Below are 22621 nucleotides of genomic sequence, written 5' to 3'. Positions count from 1 at the left end.
TGGGTGCCAAAAGACATTGGAAAGCAGTGTCATAAAACCCAATCACCAAGAAGTTGGTGTCCACTACAGGAGAAGGAAAGAGTAGTCAATATGCAGAATTGTACGCTGTGTATCAGGCACCGAAACAAGAATTGCCTGGGACTTGTCACATTTAAACTGATTCTTGGTCCACAGCCAATGGATTAAGCTTTTGGCTTCCCACCTGGCATGCACATTACTGCCAAATAAATTTGAAGGAGGTGTGGGGCAAAGAGTTGTGGCAAGAAATTTGGGAAATGCTAGAGCAAAGTACCGTTACTGTGTATCATGAAGTTGCCAACTGGTTCAATTCCTTTGCAGACGACAAAGACAAAATCTCAGAGGCAGAAGTGGCGACACAAGATTCTGACTTGGTGGGGATGGCTAAATGGGCGTACCAAAAATGTGGACATCTGGGAGAGAAAGCCACTTACAGGTGGTCAGAGATTAGAGTGATGCACATTCCCCTAGACTTGATAAAAACTGTAATCATGCAATGTTCTACTTGTCAACACACACAACAAAGATCTGTCCCGCAAACAGTAAAAGGTCATTGGGGAGAGGGAAATTAACGGGCAGATATGGCAAATTGATTACATTGGGCCACTACCGTCTAGTCGCGGGTGTCAATACGCTTGCACAGTAGTGGACACTTATTCTGGTTATCTGATTGCCACCCAACATAACACCATAAAGACTCTGGACTTCTTAATGTTATATTATGGAGTCCCACTCCAAGTCCAGAGTGATAACAGGTCACATTTCAAAGGAAAATTGTTACAAGACTATTGTTTACAACACAATATTGAGTGGATTTATCACATTCTATATTATCCACAAGCGGCAGGACTGATTGAGAGAATGAACAGTTTGCTGAAAGCACGAAAATGAAAACAATCAGATGGAATCTTGAAATAATGGAGAGAGCATTTAAATTAAACCCTCCACATTTTTAATAACAGACCACTGACAAATGTGGAGACTCCTCTGATGAGAATGTTAACCCCAGCATTACAGACACAACACCATGTAGCGACCAACACCATCATGTATTAGGAAATAAAACCAAGAGCCTTAGCTCCTTACCGAGCCACACCAGAATCTGCAGGTCTTGATCTACATGTCTTAAAGGCTTACACCTTGAAACCAAGAGACATGGCACTCTGTGAAACAGGTGTTGAATACAGATTCCAGGTCGGATTTTTGCATGGTCCCCATGCAAAGTACGGTGGATGTTAAATCCACCTGTCTGGTGGCCATTCCGATGCATGAATACGTATTCACTGAATATATATATATATATATATAGAGAGAGAGATATATATATATATATATATATATATATATATATATATATATATATATATATATAAATATGTATATATATATATAGATATATTAATTGTTTGTTGATAGAAACCCATTAGAAAAAGAGAATTATAGGTCTTAATGCTAGGACCCATTTTTAGTGTCCAAAACAAAGATATGAAAATAGCAAACTATTAAAAAAAAATTAGAAAATGTGTCTTAATTAAAATAAAACCAATAATTGCTGTTTTTTCTGGCAATAAAGGTGTGAATATTAGCTCTCTTGAAATTTGTGATGGGAAATCAAATTGGCTGTCAGTATTTTTAATCACTCAGCAGTCCAAGATGGCGTTTAAGAGTTTGTTAAAACAAATAATTTTTTTAAATGTTCTGGGTTTCACTGTATTTCAGCATGCATTTTTAAAATATATTTCACTATTTCTATTAAAGCATTTTCTTTGCAAACCGCTCTAGGGTCTGCAAATTAGGTTTGTTTCATAGATATCCTTATTTACACATTTCACAGCTATTTGTTTGCATATATATTCTGCTGTTAAAGATTAAAATATTTTCTGACCTATTTCTAATCGCATGCTTATAGTTCATATATTAATGTATTCATTCAAATGACTGATGCATATGGAAAAACATATTGGCCTTAGAATGTAATTGAATTCTCGTTTCCTCTTCCCACGTGCTATACTGAATCACCTTGCTGGTCTTTCCCAAAACAAATGGTTTGAATGATCTCCCTGGGGGAGAAGGCAGGAGTTCGATTCCAGGAAAATCAGAGCGCATAACTGTTCTTTAAAGAACTGCACCAAGGCCACTCTTTCACAAAAATTATGTTACCTAGACAATATTTGCCCTTATCTCAGAGACAGACTTAACACTGCAAAACAAATTAAGTGTAAGTACACAAGTGCGATGACTATGCCGAAACACAGAACCTTCATAAACTTCAAAATTTTAGTGCTAAGGTTAGGCATGTAGAGATCCTTAAAAAAATACTACGTAATATGTTGCCTGTTTTCATATTTTTTGCATTTTATACTCTTCATTTGCCACAATTGTTTTGCTAGTTGCCTTTCAATAAAGCATTAAAAATAGCAGCGCATATTTCTTGTATGTGTACGGTTGAAGAGGAAGGGTGTGAGAATTCCCAACAATAAATCAAAATGCCTGACAGTCTCTGGCAGGTTCTTTTACATGCCTAACATACATTATCTCCATTAAAGGTGCAAGTGCTGTGTGACCTATAACTTGTACCTGCTCCCCTCTCGAGCTGGTAAGTTGGTACATACCTGCGCTTCCCTACCGTTTGAGGGAGATCTGCTGGGTTGTGATCATAAGGCCCTCATAACACAATAGAAGGAATTAGGCGAGCATGGTTGGCTTTATGTCTAGCGTTGCAGATGTCTCCTATGATACACCTGATTACATAGTAAAAGACTTAAAGCACATGCATGGAAAGCTAAGTTTAGCCTTTACTGATAACGGCTTAAAACTCTATAAGCCAGTGCACCACATGTGCAATGCTGGAGGGCGCTGTCTGTTATCAACAGTGCACAGATCATGATGGGGTGTGTTTGCGTCCCTGTTGCTCTCTAGATTTCTTTTGGGGGGGCTTTCTGAATAGAGGACCGTTCCTTCCGCTTGCACCTCCCGAAGGCAGTGTGCCACAAACCGCTCAGTCATTACCGACTTCTCCAGGATACAGACCTCATTCTATATCTCTGCCCCTACTCTGTATGATTTTAATTCGAACCACTTTGCTGAAGGCACATTTTTTAAAACACCACTACAACCACTGTACGCCAGTCCTTCATGATCCTGTCACTTTCTACCTATTTGGGCTTAATACTTCTTTTGTTATACTGCCCACATGTTCTCTAACCAATTTTCTGCCCTAAACTCACCCCCGCTTTTCCACCCTTTCCTCTCCTGTTACTCTCTTTTTAACGTCTATATCCACGGGCTGAAGTCTAAGGTAATGACTGTAGTGTGGGGCAGTGTTGCAAATAAGACAGCCCTAAGTCTCTGTGAGTCAGTGTAGGAAATATGGCCACTGGTGGGAGCAGATGAGGCACACATGAGCATCCTCTGTTTCTGCAGGAAGTGCACTACCAGCCTTCCCTTCTTCTTTCATGTACTTGCTGGAACCAGCCAAGCAGATGGGGTGGTTTCCCTCGTACACAGCTTTATCAGTGGTAATGGCGATTCCCATTACAGTGTCTCGGCTCTAATCGAGTTTGCACCATTGCTGAATTTGGTGTAAAATTTGTTTTTGCAGGCACCGACTTCGTTCCATGAATTTTCTGCCAGGTTCTCCAGGGAGGAATGGAAGCTTCTGCGCCAGTGGCAGACCGACCTCTACAGGAATGTGATGACGGAGATCCAGCAAGTCGTCACTTCTCTGGGTAATGTTACTCCCTAATCATTTAAAGGGAATCTGTAAAGCCCATTGTATGGTTACACTGCATTTGTGAGTCGATACATGAATAATATTGTTTATACCAAACAAGACAAAACAGGCAGCAATATGATGTTCTTTGAGATAGCGTTATTGCTTCATAAGAGCAGTGAAAATGAAAGTATATCAAGCTATGAACACATGCCATTGCTGCACACCAACTTAGAGCCCGCAATGCATTGAGCAAGTTTAGCTAGCTCGTCAAGCTCAACCAGCGCTTGGGCTGTCTCCCGAGAATACAAGAATAGTGTCATTTAAGGCCTGCTTTGATACTTGTAAACCAGGCTGGTCCTCAAACATGAGCAAAGTGATCATATATCTGCCTTTGAAATTACTTCTTTGCACTGAGTGTCAAGTCCTTAGCCTTGGGTTTACTGGCACTACTTGCCTAGGCTCCTACCATCTCCTTTCATCCTACACATCATGTGAAAGCCTTAAACTTAGCTTTCTATATCATATCTAAATAAACCTAAGTGAGTTTAAAAGTGAGCTTTGTAACGTGATTGTTGATCTAATTGTGGTAGTCTGTTGTAATTATTGTCACACAAATTAAGTAGTAGAAGTAAGAGTTAATGTAGAACCACCAAACGGAGCAGGTAACCTTCCCAGAGCTCATATCCACTGTCCCAAAACCCCCAGCTGGCAGAGTTCTCATACTACATCAAGCAAACCATACAGTTGACAGGATTCTCTGTTACATACTGAGAATTCTGTCAGCCTATTTAAAACCGATATACAATGTAAGACATAACACATCCCCCTTACCCACACTATTATCAACCAACATCAACTTGGAACAGAACACAAGCTGAAAAGAAATAAATAAACAACTGTTAAAACTGCAACATAGTATAAACATTTAAGATACATAGTCTTTCAACCATTGAGGTTTGCAACAAACTCTAGAGTCCCTTACCAGCTTAGTTGGAACTCTTACTAAGGACTTGTCAGGATGATGCATCAACGCATTGAGACCAATATAAGAGCAGGATGAATCCAGATTGGCTGGACACTTCCATCTTACAATCCGAGACATGCTCCATACTTCATTGCTGTCTAAAATAACTACATTTCTTCTCACTTCTTTAATATGGAAAGGATCCATGAATACTGATCTACCTTTCCTCCCAAAACCAGGTTTCTTTACCATCACCATCCCACCCACAACCCATTTAACTTCAGAAACACTATGTTGGAATCATACCTTGATTGATAGATTTGTTGATATGTTTTTCTGAGCTCAGGTCCCTTGTTCAGTTTCTCATTGTTGATATGTTTTTCTGAGCTCAGGTCCCTTGTTCAGTTTCTCACTCCCTTGTTCCGAGTGCAGCAACATCCTCCTCATCCATGCAGGGTTCATTTTGGTGCAACCAACCCTTCCTCTCAAATACTCAAAAGGGACAATGGCAGTAAAGGCGTTAGGAGTATTGCGATGTGCCCACCACGTTTCTCCAAGAATTTCAGGCAAAGGAGCTCTAGTTTCAACAGCCTCCTGAACACAAAATGTTACCATCCTATTCATGCGTTCAGCAAGACCATTGGCCTGAGGTAAATTCAGAGCCGTTCTCAAATGCACGATAGCTAACAACTTCAAGAAATCCTGCATTTCCTGGGATGTCAATTGTACTCCATTATCTGTCACTAAGTGACTAGGTATACTTTCACAAGAAGACTCCTCTTTAAGAAACTCAATCATAATCCTAGTATCCAATGTTCCCACACATTTTGTTGCTACCCATTTGGATGCATAATCAACTAGAAGTATCACATAGCGTTTCGTTGGCAGGTAATAACTGGAATGGACCCATAAAGTCTAACCCTAACTTCACCCATGGTTTTTCAGGTACCTCGACAGGGGAAAGCGGAGCCTTAACAACAGATTTGCTTTTATCACTCCGTGCACAAGATACACAGTCCTTTATCACTGTGTCCATTTCACGATCCAAACCCGGCCACCAGTACATCTCCCTCAACCTTGATTTGGTTCAGTGCCTGCCCATATGGCCCTCATGAGCTAAATTGATAGTCTTTTCCGTCACACCTATAGGTGGTATAGCCTTGGTACCTCTAAAGTACTCATTATTGCAAAAACATAGTTTGTCTCTTACATTCTAAAACCCCTTCAATGAATCAGGGACGTTCTTAAAGTCCGGCAACACTTATACAATAAATTCTTCAAGTACTTTCCTATCAGTGTCCTGCTCTTTCGCACATCTCTACTCTTCTTCAGAAATAGCTACATCTCTCACCCAATTGATCACACTTCCATCCTCCCCTTCATCCTCACAATCGATTGAAGCTCGTGACAAGAAATCTGCCACACAATTCTTTATACCTGGGGCGTACTCCACCTGAAAATTATACTCCATTCAACCCTCCACCACCCTTTTTATTTTGGGAGTTAATTCTTCACTCTTCTTTGAAGAAAGAATCTGAATGAGGGGTCTGTGGTCCGTTTTTACTATAAAGGGCAAACCCCACAAGTATAATTTGAAATGTCTCACTGCTCATGTACACACAAGAGCCTCTCTTTCTATAACAGAATAGTTCTGCTCTGCGCTCTTGAGAGATCAGGAAGCAAAAGCAATCACTTTTTCCTCAACACCTACCTTCTGAGTCAAAACAGCTCCCAATCCATTAATACTTGCATCAGTTTCTAATATGGTTTTTGCAAACACATCAAAATGCCCCAAGGCGGGCATTTTGCTGATGCTGTTTTTAATGATGGCAAATGCAGACATACATTCACTTGTCCAGCTGAATTCACTCCCTTTCTTCAAAAGAGATCTCAAGAGCTGAACTACACTGGAGAAATTTGCAATAAATTTAGAATAATACTCGGCCAGCCCTAAAAAGGACCTGACTACATCCTTATCCTTTTGTTCAGGTGCCTGGATAATAGAGTCAACCAACTCCAATTTGGGTTTAATGCCTTCACCCAATATATTATGCCCTAAATAGGTTGCAGCAGTAACCCTTAACTTGCATTTTTCTCTCTTCACAGTCAGTCCTGATGAAGCTAATTTACTCTCTCACAGTCAGTCCTGGTGAAGCTAATTTACTCTCTTCACAGTCAGTCCTGATGAAGCTAATTTACTCAACACTTCCTTTAGGATTTTATCATGGTCATACGTCTTCCCATGAACCAAAATGCCATCCTGACAGGACAAAATATTATAAATTCCCCCTAAAACCTTCTTCATAATACGTTGGAAACAAGCAGCTGCTGAAGCTAGACCAAACGGCATTCTTAGAAACTGGTATGCTTCTAATGGTGTCACAAATTATGTTAGATGCCTCGACTCAGGATGAAGAACAGTCTGGTGATAGGCTGACGAAAACACTGAAAATCTTGAAACCTCCCAAACTAGATAATTCTTCTGAAATATTGGGTAAGGGTTGACAATCCACCCAAATATGTTTATTGAGGTCTCTAAGGTCTACACATGCAAATCTGTCCCCCCCATCCTTGGGTGCGAAAACAATTGGAGCCAACCATTCAGAAGATTCAATTTCCTCAATTATTCCTAAATCCAGTAAATTGTGAAGTTCTTTCTTGAGAGGTTCCACCAACAGTTTGGGAACTCTCCTCACCTTGTGTACAGAGGGAATGGCACTACTCTTGAGTATAATTCTATGTTCAAAGTCATGACTTGACAAGCAGAGTTGGGATCCAGTTTGATACCCATGTCCCGTTGGTGGCGCCAGCCTAGTAAGTTATCTCCCTGTTTTGCTACATAGTCTTTACCAACTGTTTCTTTGGTTTGAAATTGAATTTTCATGACCTTGTATCCCACTACATCAATTCTAGTTCCACCATAACTTACTGGGTTGATATCAGGCTCTAATAGCGGACCATGCTCATCACCAAAAATAACTTGCCAAATCTCATCACCCTATATGGTGTAGGGAGACTCCGAGTCTGCTAAAACTTTGACAATCTTATTATCTATTTTAACTGAACATTCAGGCCAATGATTGGTCCTTAATCTACAGCTTCAACCTTCTTCATTATTTGGTTAACTTCAGGTTTTACACAAAATATCATTTTGTTTACATTTTCTGTTACAGAATCAACATTCCATTGTTTGTCACCCTTACAGACCCTTGCGTAATGACCCTTCGTCCCACACTTCCTACACACAGAACCCCTAGCATAGCAGTTAGGACAATTAGCTGTATGTCCTGGATTACCACAACTGTAACATCGTGATCCAGTGTCCTTGTTTTCTTTTCCTTTTTCCTTTTGAAGGGCAGATGTTTTATTGTCAATGCTCACTTTTGAAACTTTATTATGATGATGAGTGATCCTGATAACATCAGTACCAGAAACATCACGTGCTTCATTGTCATTCAGTTCTTTTATCCAGTTACTTGTACTCTCCATTCCTTCTACTATAGCAATTGCTTCCCTCAGATCAGGATTTTTTGTTAAAAATTTCTCTTGGACACGCCTGCTATTGGTGCAACGTACAAGTTGATCTCGTATGAGGGAATCAGTGATGTCACCAAAGTCACAAGTATGTGCCAATGTACGCAAGGCAGCAACAAAATTCCCCACACTCTCGGTTTTTCCTTGAACTCTTGCGAAAAACTTGTCTTTCCATAACTACATTCAGTTTAGATTCAAGATGTTTCGCCAACATTGTAACAGACATTTCATAAATGTCTTTTGGTTCTCCTTCTGCCCCACCAATAGGCAATGTTTAAAGACTGCCAAATATATTTCTCCCTTCCACGCCCAAATTATGTAAGAGAACAACTTGTTTCCTTGCACCAGAAAATTTTTCACCACCAATGGCTATAAGATATGAGTCAAAGAGATTTTTCTATTGCTTCCATGGTAAAGTTGGTTCACCTTTATCAGATAGAAAAGCAGGTGGTTGCGACATTGTAGTTGTTTCCATAGTGGAGATAAGTTGCAGCGAAAATGAAAAGTAAAACTTTTCAAGTATAAATTCTACACTATTTAAATATTGGAATGGTGACAAAATAATATTCAGGATATATATATATATATATATATATATATATATATATATATATATATATACATATATATATATATATATATATATATATATATATATATATATATATTTATTGTAGTATTGCTTGTTTAAATTGTTCCTGATGATAAGTTCATAGTAATTGCCTGCAGCATTCTTCCAAAATGTACATCTAAGATGGCAGTGGAAAGACACAGTCTAGTTGTTCAAAATACACGAGCACACACGCGCTCATTCAAGGGTGAAACCAGGAAGAAGTGTGTGTCGTGTTCAACACCCTCCGATTCGACAGTTGTTGAAGCACAGTTTACACTTGAGCGCACGCACACCAATTCGAAGGTAAACAAAAAGGCGGTGCGTGTCATGTTTAATACCCGATTGCCAAAATCCACACCGGCAATACGGGAAAAGATGCAAAGGGCATGCACATGTTTCACCAGCAAATCCTAGGGGTGGTGCTGCACAAATACACAACAGGCAGTCTCCAAACGGAACACGGGAACGGAAACGAGAACAGTCACTAAACAGCAGTGTCCAACAACACAGTTCCTCACACAACTGGTTGGCTAAACTCACGGCAGCAGTCACATAAAACAAAGTGGTATGCCTTCAGATTCTACAGTTTTCCAGAAAGAAACGTGGGTTCAAGGAGAGGTTGGTGGTAATGCCTGTCTCCTCCCAGGCAACTCGTCGCCAGTTCTGTAATTATTGTCACACAAATTAAGTAGTAGAAGGAAGGTTTAATGTAGAACCACCAACAGGAGCAGGTAACCTTCCCAGAGCTCATATCAACTGCCCCGAACCCCCCGCTGACAGAGTTCTCATACTACATCAAGAGAACCATATAGTTGACAGGATTCTCTGTTATAAACTGGGAATTCTGTCAGCCTATTTACAACCTATGTACAATGTAAAACATAACATAGTCTCATGTAACAATCCAATTTATTTACTCCATTTAAACAACCTAGCCTATCTCCACCTGGCATGGAGGGAAATTTTGGATAGGACTGTAAACAATTTAGTAGAAAGGGTCAAAATTCAGGACAAAAATTCAGGATGAAGGGTCAAAATTCAGGTCAGAAATACAAGAACAAACATAAATTTTACAGACACATCCAAAGAGAGGCCATACCCCACTACGGTATAAGTGCATTTATTGACTATTTTCTACAAATACACTGTATATTCGCTATGGTCTTTTTGTGATTGCCTCCTGGTATGCTACATTTAGGTGTTACTTTACGTCCATGTTCAGTAGTAAATTAATGCCCTTCAGCACTGTGTCAAGGCCATCACCCGTACCCAAGTCTACCCAAACTTTATTGGAGAGAAAACAACAGCAACAGCAACATTTTGATTATGGTTCTAAACGTTTTAAAACCCCTGGCAAACAGTTGGGGAACATTAAGCTAAGTAAGCTTATGCTGGTTCAAACAAGTTGAACAAAATAATCTAGCTCACCTCAGCATCCAGTGGACTTTAAACCAAAAAAATAAAAGAATAATGAGGCAGAGAATATGGTGTGGGCGAAAGTCTCACACCTAATGTCAGGATGTGAGCTACCAACAACTTTTCTGTAGTCTCGCAGCACTAGAATGTATGTCCAGGACTCTACATCTATCTCAGAACTGGGAACTCAGACTACCATTCAAAGAGATTAAAAGAGGAGGATGAAATCGAGATCAGATGAAAGATCCAAAGCAAATTTTCAAAGGGTTGTTGCTAAGAACTGGATAAATAAGGAAGAGAAAAACAAGGTGGGACAATTACTAAAATCAGACAAGATGGGTCCCCCAAGAGTGTTCTTAACAGAGAGGAGAGAAACAGAGAAGGCAATGTCAAGGGGTTGAACAAGCAGCACCCACACCCCCTGGCAAACTCATCTGGTACAATGGTCCACTGTTTGTGCTTGTGAAAGTTGTGCCGGGGCCAGAACCCTTTCAAGGTTGCGCTAGGCAATTACCCACTCTGCCCAGGTCTAAAAATGTTTTTGCAATTGAGCAAAAGGCTAACCGGTGATCTGGCCCATCCCTAAGTGTCAAAGTACATAGAGAGTCTTCAAAACATTTTGGATGTAAATTGCACAAACAAAATGTAAGAACATAAGAAAGATTTTAAAATGTTATTAGTGTTTTTTTTAAACATATGGCACTGTTTTCCCCTTTATATACCATTAGACCTCAGATTGAACTGGGTACCAGTTACCTTTCAATACCTAGGGATTAATAGCTACTGTTTCCCCACTGATCCGCACAATTGAAATCTCGGTAGAGTGACATGGTCCTTCCAAACCCAGTTGGCTTTTTGTTCTTCTCTTCCACTTTCAGCAATAGACCATGTGGCACTAATGAAGATGGTTTACTACCCGATTATTCTATTATTCTGCAAACTTTCCCCTACTCATACTTCATTCCTTCTTCAGACACGCCACACATCAGATTTGGTCACTGGGGCACTGTTGGGTAGCTTTTACCACTCTAAAGCGACTTGTGACTGTGGGTGGATTAGGCCTTCCGGACTTAAAATGCTATTATTTAGCTGTGCAGCACCAACGAGTGGCTCGCTGGCTGTCTTGCTGCCCCCACATGAGATGGGGTTTATCCGTAAAGATCCTACTGACCATTCTATGGAACACCATCCGGGGTTATCCTGCCCAGCTTTCTCTAGCCTTGCTAGAACCTAAAAACTCAATGACACGAAGAAACCCAGCCCTCCTGCGCTACCTTTGCTAGCTCAGGGCAACTCCATCAGTGGCATGCTGAAGGTGTCTTAAAATTGTGGGATTTACTTTTGGACGGCGAGCTACTAGATTTCCAAACCTTTGTTGCAGACTACCATCTTCACCCAGGTCAACTCTTTACTTACAAACACCCTAAACAATCATTAAATGCCCTATTTTATGTCCGCCACCTATCACTTATCCCCACATGAGGTGTGCCAGAAGTTCTACACCTTAGGAACTGTGGCAAACCAATAAGGTGGGTGTACAGACCTTTCCTGCAACATGAAGGCCTCTGCAGGACTTCTCACTATACTACCTGATGTGGCTAAACCTCTACAAGATACGGAGTGGGCTAAATAATGGACTTTCCCCAGAAAGTATCCCGCGGCTGTTACTTTAAGTACATTCAGAGAGTTCCCCTCGGAATTCATTCTGCCCGTTGCTTGCCATTGGATTTGTGGTTTGTAACTCACATTTGTTGTTTTCAGTTTGCTGGCTTTATATGTTTTAGGTTGTCCAGCTTGAGTTCATCTTTTCCCTTGACAAACCTTATTTACAGTATCCTTCTGAGTGCTCCCTTTCTGTAAAAAAGGGCTGTAAATCTTGTTCTTATCTCGTCACATTCGCTGTGCATTCAAAGAACACGGTCAAATGTCTGGCTTTGTCTTTGGTGGGAGCTTGGTGTTTTCTTTTCTTTCTCTGAATTTAAAAAGAGAGGATTTATATGACAATTTTGCTGGTTACTGGGGGTCAGAAAGAGGTTTTTTTCTAACACATGACAACTTTTAAATGAGCTGCGCAAGGATTTCAGAGTATATCAGAATTAGGAACACAAATGAAGCAGATTTTTGTTAATTTTGAACTGTGCTGGAAATAAATACATTAATATAATTAAAACAAATCATTAAACTGGGTGATGCAATTTCCACACATCATCGTCTGTGCACTGTATAGTTTTATTAGTAAAACTGTATGTCTGTGCCAATGTAATGTTCATTTCAATCAAAAACATGTCTGTAATGGCAGTATGCTACTACACAATGCATACTCCACTCTACTCTGCACCTCTGCACACCACTGCATCCTACTCTGCACACTGCTACTTTACAGCACTCCATGCCACTGCACTCTGGGAACTTCACTCTACTCCACTCTACTCCACTTGAAACCGCTCCACTTTATGCCACTTCACTCTACGCCTATCTACTCTACCCTGTACCTCTTTACTCTGACAATGCACTGTTCGCCACTCTACACCACTGTGCTCTGCACCTTTGCATGCTACACCACTCCAGTCTAGGACACACCAATCTACTCTGCATAACTCTACTCTGTGCCACTCTGCAACACTGTATTGTACGCCACTGCACTCTATGCCAATGCACTGTACATCTCTCTAATCTACTCTGCACCACTGCACTCTGTACCACAACACTCAACACCCCTTTACTCTATGCTATTACACTCCATGCCACTCTACGCAACTGTACTCTACCTTGAACCTCTCCACTCTATGCCACTTAACTCCACTTTGAAGCAATCTACTCTACACCACTGCACTTTATGCAACTGCACTCTACCCTGCACGTCTCCACTGTGCGCCACTGCACTCTACCCTAAACCTCTCCACTGTATGCCACTTCATTTTAATCTAAAACAATCTACTCCACATCAATGCACTCTACGCCACAGTACTGTACCCCACTGTACTCTATGCCACTGCACTCTATGCCACTCTGCCCCACTGCACTCTAGACCACTGAACCCTACACCAGTGCACTCTATGCTAGTGCATTCTAAACAACTGCAGTGTACACCACTGCACTCTACTCTGCCCCACTGTAGTCTACGCCACTGCTGTCTATGCCACTCTACTCAGCAACACAGCACTCTCTGCCACTGTACTCTACACCACTCTCCTCTGTACTACTGCATTCTATACCAATACACTCTGCCACTGCACTCTATGCCACTCTACTCTGTATCACTCCACTCTACGTCACTTCACTCTACAGCACTATACTCTACACTGCACCAATCTATGCTACTCTACTCTGCACCACTCTACACAACTGCACTCTATGCCACTCGAGTCTACTCTGCACTCAGTACCACTGCACTATACACCACTTTACACTACTGCACACTCTGTGACTCCAGTGTACTCCACTCTACTCTGTGCCACTGCACTCTATGACGCTCTACTCCGCACCACTCCACTCTGCACCACTGCACTCTACTTTGCACCACTCCATGCCTCTGCATTCTATGTCACTGCATTGTACGCAGCTGAATTCTATGCAGCTGCACTCAGTGCCTCTTCACCACTGTATCCTGCAACACTCTTCACCAGTGAACTCTACCCCAGTCCATTCTACTGTATGCCACGCCTACTCACAACACTCTCTGCCACTCCGCAACACTCTTCTCCACTCTTCGCCATTCCACTCTACAACACTCCACCCCACTCTCCTCTATGCCATTAACTTTTAGCCATGCTGAACAGCAGCCACTATGGTGTATAACAGGGCTAAAACACATTGGCAAAGCTAATAATTCTTGCATTGACGAGACCTATTGGCTTTGCCAATGATTGTTAGAACTATCAGGTCCTGAGGTCCCTGAAAGCACTGTGAATGTGCAAGTCATTATTTTAAACATGCATTACACACAGCATAATATAGGCTGCCACAAAATGCGCATATGAATTTAGGTTAAACGTAAAAAAGTGCTTCTAAATTATAGATTTCAATAATATACAGATTATACCTATTGCAAACATTTTTTATAACTGTCCATTAAAACCACACACTCCACATCTCCGCTTGGAACACCCTTACAGTACCTCTCTAAAAGAAAAAAATCTTCACCCTCAGAAAGCTTCAAGTGACTCCTTACATTAAAGCCAATACAGACTTTCAAGCCCCTTTACATTTTCAGATTTACCAGTTGCCCACATTTGCATTTTTTTCAGGAAGGAGGCACCCTGGCAAGAAGCCCTGCTTCTTGTCTGTCTGCCCCTCCCTTGGAATCAGAGCACAAAGACTCCCTCCCTTACACTCCAGCTGGGGAACTTAAATTGTCAAATTAACTTTTGTGCGATTTGCTGAAAGGCTAAAATCACTGACAAATGCCGTCCTTTAAGCCATCCATCATGGACAACGGACGACAGGGCTAAATTACGGGCAGTCTGTGAAAATTACGGACGGTTGGACACCCTTCTCCAAGTAACTGTCCAGGATGTTTTTCCCTTGAAATTGCAGTCATAGGAATGGTCATATCTACACAGATGCATACCTTGTTACCTTTCTGGTTTGGCACTACCATAATTGGGGACACCCAAGTAGTTGTACCATTTACTTTTCATTTGTTCCTGCCACTTTGAATGATTTCCTACAACAGGATTAACAGCCTCATTGATATGTAGCATTTCTTGAGTGTTCTTTGATTTACCAAGTACTTTGAAACATGTGGGTATTTACCAAGAATTTGATGTTCCAATCTTCCACTGAAAGCCATCGCTACTAAACCCATTAATTAGGCTTTGTTGTTACTTAGGAGGCATGTTTAGTTGATGTAGGTCCTTATGCGAGGGTTTCTTGAAATTTGCTAAGATTTGTTACTGGTCTCCTAGCTCCCTGTAGGAAAGTGGATCATTATTTGAGGTGGGTGAATACCCATCTCAAGAAACAATCATGCATTTTGTCACAGTGCCTCAAAGTCACTTAATTATCCTGAGCTCAATCCCCTTGTAATTATGGGTCCAGAGCCGACAGGATGACTTAAGAAAATGTGTAAAGTTTTTATGCAGTACCAAAACAATAATATAGTCGAAATGCAACACAATAAAAATCCCAAACCAAATTAAATGTTAGTGCAAACATGAATGCAGGCCTGTCACTGTAGTGGATGGCACAATGGGTGCTGCAGTGTACCAGTGACATTTAGCTTACAGACCCTGGGTACCCTTTGTGCAAATATACTAGGGGCTTATACCTACGTTAAATATGCCAATCAAGTTTACACCAGTTTAATTATATTTAAAGGGAGATCACAAATACTGTATCATTGACAGATAGTACGACTATTGCTATATGTAGAAAAGATAACCCTCATCTGTAAAAAATCTTGTCATTTATATTCTCCTGTCTTTTGAGTACTTTGTTACAGCCAACTTTCATGTAATTTGCCTGAGATTCAGCTCTTTCTTATTTGCGACAAACTGGAGCATTACTATTTTAATTCTGTCAGTATTTCGTTCTTAATAATACTGAATGGCAGTCTTACAACCTGTAGACACATTGATTCTTCATTATTGAACTTATGAAATGTACAAGGTGGGACCAGTTTTGTGAATCCGGTTGCAAAATCATCCATTGACTCCTCTGTTCCTTTACATGCTGTATTAAATATGTAATGTTCAAAAACAACGTTGCTTTGAGGGTCGGAACGCTAATTTAAACATTTTACACAGCTTTAGTGAGTTTACATTTTTCCTGCTTGAAATGTCTTAAGTATATCTTCCACTTCATCTCTTACAAAATTAAGCAATAAATCTCTGGTTGCTCATTTGAACTGTAAGTTTTTTGTGTGTCGTCTAGATGTCTCCAGGTGTTTCTTGTTAGTCTTTGTGTGAAAAGCTGTACCCGCTCATGCGCCTCACCTCTCAGAAAACACTCCCTCTTTGTGGTGGTTCTTTTCCTACCCATTCTGTTTGCAGCTGTACTTTTGTATGTCACCTTCCTTCATACACCTTCTCTGGATTCCAGTAAATGGATTTCCTCCACTGTTGCCTTTAGTAAGCACGGCATTGTTTGTATTTTCCCATTACCTTAGAGTCGTTTTCCTGGTTAGGCGTTATCTATTCCTGTTGAATTTACTCCATGTCATGAAATGTAAGGTTGTAAATTGATTTACAACTAGGAATATATAAATGAAATGTAGTAAGTGCTTCATTGATTTTCTCTGGTGCTGTGGCATCGCTTTGATGTGACCCTCATATTTCAAATACTATCAAAAGCTTTGTCCAACTACAGGAGCCTAATGGGTCATAACATTCCAGGGGCACCACAGGTGCCTCCACGATCTCCTGGACCATGGTCCATTCAGAAACATGTTGAAAACGTCAAAGATGTAGCTGGCATTCACTGAATATGGTATTGTCTCAGCCTTAAGAGTTGATTCTCTGACAAATCAAACATCTGCACCATGAAGCTGGCCGGCATTGTGTCTGTGAAATATGTTGTAAGCTAGCAGCATAGAGCATATAGCTGCCACAATTCCAAGTGTGAAGGACAGGACGGACGAGTTTGCCACTTATGAAGATCTGCAACTGCAATGGGAGCCGGAAGCTTGGAGGTGGAAGATCTGCAAGGCTGGTAGCAGGAGGAAATTGCTGATGCCAACGGAGGCAAAATCAAGGATAGTGGAAAAGAAAGAGGTTATCACATGGTGGAATATTGCCGAGTCTTAGTGGAATGCAAATGTGACTGGTATGATCTAAGTGAAAACTTATCTCTAGATGGTGCTTATGGTCAATAAATAGCACTAATTTAATGAAGGCACTTTGTAACGTTTGTAGCATTACTACCTTGAAGTTATAAGATGCTTTGGATCCAAAATAACAACAGCAACCATTCCAGCACTTACTAAAGCACCTACAATTCCCAAGAGTGAGTGAGAAATAATAAGTCAGTGAAATTAAACAGCCAATCACAAGACGGTACGTTGTCCACGAAGATTGTTTTGTTCCACTTGTGTCTTCTTTCTTTACTGCTGCCTAAAGCAAGTGAGTATAACACTTTTTCTTCTGATTTCTTAGAAAAAAAAAATCGGAAATGCTGTTGTCTGGTATGTTCATTCTTGGCACTTCAGGTGCTTGTTTCCTTGTAAGTTGTGAGACCATTATTGTGGCTTAATTTATTCAGTTTGTTTTCATCCTCTTTCGGATGTTTTTGAAATCTTAAATTTGACTACTTGTTGATTAATAAACTTATTGCATCTTTTTAATAAGTTATTTTTCATTCTCTTGTTCTATACTGACCTGGAACATGTGCAAGAAGGCTCCTCACCATCTGATAATTGTTCAAGAGATGGTACATGCTCATCATTTATTGTGCACAGTTTTGGCATTGGCACGGTCACAGCTATTATTTTATAATCGGTTAGGCAGCAACATACACCCTCTAACTTTTATCTAGGGTAATTTGCATAGGCATTAGTGTAAACAGCACTTTGTCTGAAATATTGTAGGTAAATTTAAATGTTTTTTTGTAGTTCAGCAATGTTAGTAGCCTTTTTTTACATTTCAATTTTATCTATATACATATACATAATACCTACTGAGTTCAACTTGTATCCCTTGCTAAGAGAGACAAAGGGCCTGATTACAACTTTGACGGTCAAACCACCAGACTGCTATGTTGGTGGTCATGAAAAAAACGCCACGCTGGCGGTCCCACAGACTGCTGTACTACGAGTCATATAGGCAGGAGCACCAAGCAAAAAATTCAGACTGCCAGCAGCGCAGTGGCCTGGACAAAGGTGGTCCGACCTCCAGCGCCGCTGAGCATATTACACACAGTCGCTGTGGTAGGCCCCTCATTGGGGTCAGCCAATGGCGGCTGACCACGGCAGTTCGCAGTCAGCAAATTAACAGACAACTGCACATTGGATGAATTCAAAAACACCACAGCTAACACATTGGCCAAGTGGACACACCTGCAAAGCACAACTTAAAATACACCCCTTCACAGACCACAATCCTTTGCATTTGGACTGCAAGACAAAGAAGCCTGAGCACCTTTTTTTGTAAAGTACATAGATTAGGCACCCCTTTTTTCAACCATCCCATAGCTCACACTTTTGACCATTCACACCCTGTTGCACCTCCCCTGTTAAGTAAGTCCCTGTCACCTGTATTCTTTTGTCAACCATGTCACGTTCTAAAAATCCCTGTTTTTCAGAAGGTGAGTTAAGAGTCATGGTGGATGTAATCATAAGAGTAGAGTCAAAATTGTTTGGAGCACAAGTCCAGACCACTCCACTCAGTAGGAACATTAAAACGTGGAACAGGATCATCGGCAGAGGGAATGCTGTTGTCACCACCCTGCACACAAAGGAGGACATTAGGAAGAGGTGGAACGACCTCAGGGGCAAGGTGTGTTCCCTGTTCTCCAGGCAGAAGCTGCAGGCCAAGAAGACTGGTGGTGGTCCTCCCAGTGCCCCATAAATACTCTTTACCTGGGAGTAGAAGGTCTTAGCCATCCTGCATCCTGAGGGCTTGACAGGAATACCTGGGGGAGTAGAGTCTGGTAAGTTACAACACAATGGCACAACCATGCAGTGTCATACATGCTCACAGCTCACCTCTACCCACTGTCTAGTTTATGTACCGCACCAACATTCAATACCCAGAGTATCTGAGTTTAAGCACTGTCAATGTGTATCATTGGACCAAACTTCACAGTTACAAAGGCCCATCACATGCCATATGTCCAAATGGGGCATGGAAATCTCATAATAACAAAAACACATTCCAGGATTCCTGATATGCCATAAAATGTAAATGTGTGCTCAAACCTAAATGCTGTCTGGATACAGATATGTAATACAAAACATTTGTCAAGTGTTGGGGAGTAGAAAGAGTGACCTGACTGGAACGCCCAAGCGGCCCTGTTTCTGTAACTCCAGCCTCCGGCCTAGTGGACACTTGTCCACAAATCCCTGTTTGTCAATTCACAAATGAAATGTGAAAGTCACCTGGGGGGAGAACACCTGACAAGTATTGGAGAGTTGAGAGAGTGACGTGACTGCAGCTCCCAGCAGGCCCTGTTTGTGTAACTTCAACCATCATTCCAGTGGTCACATGCCGCAATACATCTGTAAGTGAACTCACAAATTAAGTTTAATCACCTGCGTGAGAACATTTGTCAAGCGTATGTAGTAGGGAGAGTGACCTGACTGCAACTCCCAGAAGGCCCTGTTTCTGTAACTCAAACCACCAGCCCAGTGGTCACATGTCCCAATGCATCTGTAAGTGAACTCACAAGTGAAGTTTACTCACCTGGGAGGAGAACATCTGTCAAGTATTGGGGAGTAGAGAGAGTGACCTGACTGCAACTCCCAGCAGGCCCTGTTTCTGTAACTCAAACCATCATACCAGTGGTCACATGTCCCAATACATCTGTAGGTGAACTCATTAAAGAAGTTTACTCACCTGGAGGTATAACATTTGTCAAGTGTGTAAAGTAGAGAGAGTGACCTGACTGCAACTCCCAGCAGGGCTTGTTTCTGTAACTCCAACCTGCAGCCCAGTGGTCAGATGTCCAAAAACCCCTGTTTGTCAACTCACAAATGAAGTACACTCACCTTGTAATAATCAAGCACAGATCATGCTCAAATCAGAAACATGTCTGTCTGCATAGCTCCATATTGACTTGCTATGCCAAGATGAAACTATTGAGGACAGGAATGACACCTTACCCAATGTGTACAACAAGTATTCATAAGGCTTCAAGATGCATCACCAGGTTGGCAGCAGCAGCAGACACATTGACACAGTACTGTACATTTGATGATTCCAGTCACATACACGGCAAAGTCTTGATGTGCCTGCATCCCACTCAAATAGGCCTCAAAATGGTCAAAGCTATATCTTGACTCTCCACTGTGTTGGCTGCACTGGTCGCAATATGTCATTTTCAAGCCATTCTCAAAAGTGCAACTGATCCGCATATCTTAGCAGCTGCTTGAGTCAAATCACACATGTCATGTCAAATCAACCCAATACCATGGTTACTTGCCACAATTGGTTTAACTAGAACTTAACTTTGTCCAAGATCTCTGCTTACTGTAACACTAAACTGTTGGTGGTAGATGTCACAATACAACCAGCAACAATGTACGTTTTCCATCAACAGGTGGATCTGCTGCTGGGCACACATAGGCCACGGAACTGACTCCCACTACCCCCCTGGATGAAGCCTTCAGTGAGGGCAACACTTCTGGACATGGAGGACGGTTTCTGCCCATCTGGGCAACCTGGTGAGACAGCAGCAGTGAGTCTCTCTGTGCCCACAACATAACCTCCCAGCTGCGTTGCCTCAACATCCTGGCAACCGATTGCCCTCCCCTATCTGTGTCCCTAGCACAGTGTCCACCATCTCGCACCCTACACCCTGCACCCCCCCACCCCAGTCCTGGATCCTGAGTTGCAGTGCAACACTTCGGACAATGAAGGTCTAGGAACAAGTTGGAGAGGGCACCCTGTGGCAAGGGCACAGGCCCCTGGGTGGAGGGTGCAGCTTCAGGCCACTGGGGCTGCTCTTGGCCAGGACACCATCAGCCACGTCTTATCAGGAGTCCCAAGGCGTGATAAGCCAGGTGTTGACCAAACTCCAGGAAAACAAGCAGCTATAGAGGGAAATACATAGGGACATGTGGGAACAGATGGAGGCCCACAATACCATCATAGCCTCCATAGCAGGGGTGTTGAGAGACATACACCCCACCCTCAGCAGGACTTTTCAAAACCAGTCTAGCCTTTCCTTTGGCTTATCAACAGCAGGCCAATCAAAATTGGTGCCAGCCACTGGAAGGGAGACCCTGCCAGAGGAACAAGCCACAGACACCCCTGCGCTATAGCAGCAGATTCCCCCCTCCACAAACCCCCACGCAAGCAGGGTCGTCCAGCAAAGAATCCAGGAGGTGCGGATGGCAAGACATTCAACACTGCCAGTAATAACCCACTTCCTTAAGGACCTCTTTTGTATGTTACACATTCACTCTGGACTGATCCTGAGCGACGTACCATTTCTATTGAGAGGAGTACTCTGAACTCTCAATGGTGTGGCATCTACTCGCAATAAAATCACCCTTCACTGACTCATTGTCTGATGATTTGGATTTCATATTTAGCTATGTAGATATGTCAGACCGTGTGAACCATACAACAATGATCCAAGGTACCTGTTCAAGATGGGATATGTTGCATGTACACAGTGTCCAGATTACAACCCTCCCACACAAACACATACATAGGTCTGCTTAACCTAAAACAAATATTACAGTGTTCAGCACATAGGCTGTCAATATGCCTGAACTATTGGAAATCATGAATGATTGATTCATACTGAGTGAATTAACATATTGACAGGTACAGACCATCAGACCAGTGAAAGAAGGGATGTGTCAGACATTGTCCTGTAGAATAGGCAAACATTGATGTGGCTGATGTCATCAGCTTGGGCCTTATCACATACCACACCAAAGTAATTCAACATCACATAATCCACAGATGGCAGTACAACTGTCCCTGATCACAGGGCCATCATAATCCAATGCCCAGGTATCTGTTGGTATGACACAAACATATATCAGTGTTGTGGTACAGGCACTTGGGCCTACAATGATGAAACACACCTACAGCTACATACAGGTCATACACACAAGAGTGTTTAGCCAGTATGAAGGACAAATTACTTGGTCGTAAGCTAGGACTACATATTTTATGACCACATGATGTCACACAAGATGCATCAGGCCCACCACAGCGCATAAAACAAGTCCAATGGGCAATTCTGACCTTCCACCCAAACACTGTGCAAGCTGTTGTGGCACAAGTCTCATACACCCAAACTCTGTGACCTACATTACCTGGAACAATCCAAGTCTACTTCATATGTCAGAACAGCATCACATACCTGCCTTTGTCATAACTCTGAAATGCCCTCATGAAGATGTCATGGTGAAGGTACCTGTACAATGAACAAAAGAAGGAGTATAGGCTTGAAACAATACTTATGACACAAGTCACATAGCAAGCATCTGGAAAACAAAGTACATTGCAAGGAAACTGACACAAAGAAAGCAACATCATCAATGTGGGGGGTGTCAAAAGCTGTCTTTTCAAGCAGCCTTTGGCTGATTATTGCAGAGTATCAGTTCCCTAGTTGTATCCAAAACATTCAACTCCACACAGTCTCACAACTACAGTTCATTCTACAGTCAGTCGTGACATCACATGACGGACACTCATGAGAAGTAGCTGTGGATGATTACTGTTCACAAGTTGCTCCTTCCTCTTCA

The 22621-nt window shown here is 41.8% G+C and overlaps 1 protein-coding gene across 2 annotated transcripts in view; it reads left to right on the top strand.

The window, feature by feature from the left end:
• The window catches only part of LOC138288358 (zinc finger protein 773-like), a 127625-nt gene that overhangs the window by 52788 nt on the left and 52216 nt on the right, over positions 1 to 22621 (top strand). For both annotated transcript variants that reach the window (XM_069229914.1, XM_069229913.1), the window contains exon 2: positions 3620 to 3746. In XM_069229914.1, coding sequence (XP_069086015.1) covers positions 3620 to 3746 — 127 coding nt within the window. The remainder of the gene's footprint in view (positions 1 to 3619; positions 3747 to 22621) is intronic.

This window comes from Pleurodeles waltl, chromosome 4_1 (assembly GCF_031143425.1).
Source record: "Pleurodeles waltl isolate 20211129_DDA chromosome 4_1, aPleWal1.hap1.20221129, whole genome shotgun sequence".
NCBI lineage: Eukaryota > Metazoa > Chordata > Amphibia > Caudata > Salamandridae > Pleurodeles > Pleurodeles waltl.
This window is presented reverse-complemented; position numbering and strand designations above follow the sequence as displayed.